This window comes from Penaeus monodon, chromosome 15 (assembly GCF_015228065.2).
Source record: "Penaeus monodon isolate SGIC_2016 chromosome 15, NSTDA_Pmon_1, whole genome shotgun sequence".
Lineage (NCBI taxonomy): Eukaryota > Metazoa > Arthropoda > Malacostraca > Decapoda > Penaeidae > Penaeus > Penaeus monodon.
In genome coordinates this window covers 32,794,540-32,796,603 of record NC_051400.1, presented here as the reverse complement: position 1 = coordinate 32,796,603, position 2,064 = coordinate 32,794,540, and the positions used below count along the sequence as shown (strand labels likewise).

At 32.5% G+C, this 2,064-nt stretch overlaps 1 protein-coding gene across 1 annotated transcript in view; it reads right to left on the bottom strand.

The window, feature by feature from the left end:
- Window positions 1–1,197: 1,197 nt before the first annotated feature.
- LOC119581966 (myophilin-like) overlaps window positions 1,198–2,064 on the bottom strand; it is a 6,402-nt gene continuing 5,535 nt past the window's right edge. The window contains exon 4 of the mRNA XM_037930149.1: window positions 1,198–2,038. Within this exon, the coding sequence (XP_037786077.1) occupies window positions 1,868–2,038 (171 nt within the window). The 3' untranslated portion in view covers window positions 1,198–1,867. The remainder of the gene's footprint in view (window positions 2,039–2,064) is intronic.

The window sequence follows — 2,064 nt, the reverse complement described above, 5'->3', positions numbered from 1 at the left end:
CAATGATTTTAATAGAAAAACTAATGAGACTGCAGCTGTACTCACCAACATTTTGAACTTATATAATACAAGAGAAGGATTTTATTGCACTTTGGTGTAGACATTAAAGAACAAGGTTTTGAAAGTCAGCAATAAGTTTTGAGAGACTGGTAGAAAATTTCCAAGGTGTTATAAACCCTCACTGGGCTTTACAGTGAGGGTTTCTGCCTGTAGAATCTATTTATTGGACTAATAACTTAGCAATAACCTGCAAGGTTAGAAGATAATACCCTGAACAGCTGAATCTTTAAGGATGTTTTGCAACTAATATTCAGTGAAAACCATGGATCATGAACAGAGCAATTACAATCTAATGTAGTATGCATTCATTTCTCTGGACAAAGGATAAGAACCAAAACATTCATGAACTTTGAATATGATTTGAATTCAAGGACTATGGAAGTGTTTTGGTAATAGCGCTTGTAAATTAAATTGTTGAATCATTCTGAATTTAAAATTACCATGAATATCATGAATGTTGATACATTGTAACTGATTCAATTATGTAATATCTGGGTAACTAAACTGAAAGTTAGGAGCACAGGAATTCACAAACTCTCAAATGCAGAGAAAAATTAAGGGAATGATCCATTTAAAAAGCCCACTTGCTTTCTAAATTAAATTTTTTGTCAAAGGTAAGTTAACTATTCACCATTAGGGAAACAAATCTCAGTTAATAGAAATCTTCATGGTGGTGTACAGTAAATCCGAGTGCTTGACAAAACTTATTTCATATACATTTACTTTTACAAATCTATTAGGGGTTATACATACAAAATACAACCATTTTCAGTAGTATTTACTTCCATCAATTACTAATGTGCAGTCATTATTGATCAGGTTCCAGGTTCAAATGACACCTTTTCATGTTTCTAGTTTACCGTAATGACTCACCAGTGGGTTCAAATAAAGGAGGATATACTGCATAGGATAATCACCCATCAATGGGTCCTAAAAGGATAATCAGTCCCGGAACAGTATTGAACTTTTTATTTCATTTCCATACAAAATTTCTCTCAAACTGGAATGTGACAGCTCAAACAAGACTATAATTTCTCTGTTAGGAAAAGAAAATAAAACTTCATACCACACATACAATGGTAACGTAAAATAAAGAGAATATGACTCCAATAAAAAAAGGAAAGAAAAATGAAACAATATTCATTTCACTATATTGCTACAGATGAGCTGCAACTATGATAAATAAGGAATACTTTTCATATATATGAATTTCTTTTTCATAGAATAACATTATTTAAATACATTTTATACTGCATAATGTATAACACTTATATCTGTATAAATTGTACTATAATAAGCTTACAAATTAGTAAAATATGAAAAAAGCCTGGATGGATAATTTTTCTTTGATAATGTATCTACGACTTCAGTTTTCAGTTAAAACAAATATGTGATGTGTATTGAAAATGCATCAATTTGGAAATGAGCTAATGGTGCTACTCATCAGCTTGCACTAAAATATTTAATTCTGGTTTCAGTGAGAACTTAAAGCATTTTCTCTGGCCTTGAGACTTCGCTTCATTATTACCAGTTCCTATGCAATGTAATAAAAATTGTAGCAACCTATTGGTCAAGTGATACATGTCTGATTTCATCCTTTTTTACATTCATTTCTTTGCCTAAGACTGCAGTTGTAAAATTCCTTTTCTAGGCATACCACTGCCAATGCATTTTTTTCAGTTTTTTTTTTATATATAAAAGAAATCCTCCCCGCTATTATATATTGGAACATATTAGAAGCTGATGAATTATGTTGAACTACTTTTTTAAAAAATGAAGTGAAAGTGAAAGTCTACAAAGACTGCTTTTACATGTGGCGAGTATTGCCGAAGGACATGCCAGACTGAGTGCACCCTTGTTGGAGCCATACTGCAGGTTTGACGATGCCCTCAGAAGCCCTGAGCTGCTCCTCGGTGAAGTGACGGACATTCTTCTCAGACTCTTTTGGGCCAATGGAAGGCTTTCCAAATTGAGATCCCTGAAACACAAAAAAATAAAGAAATC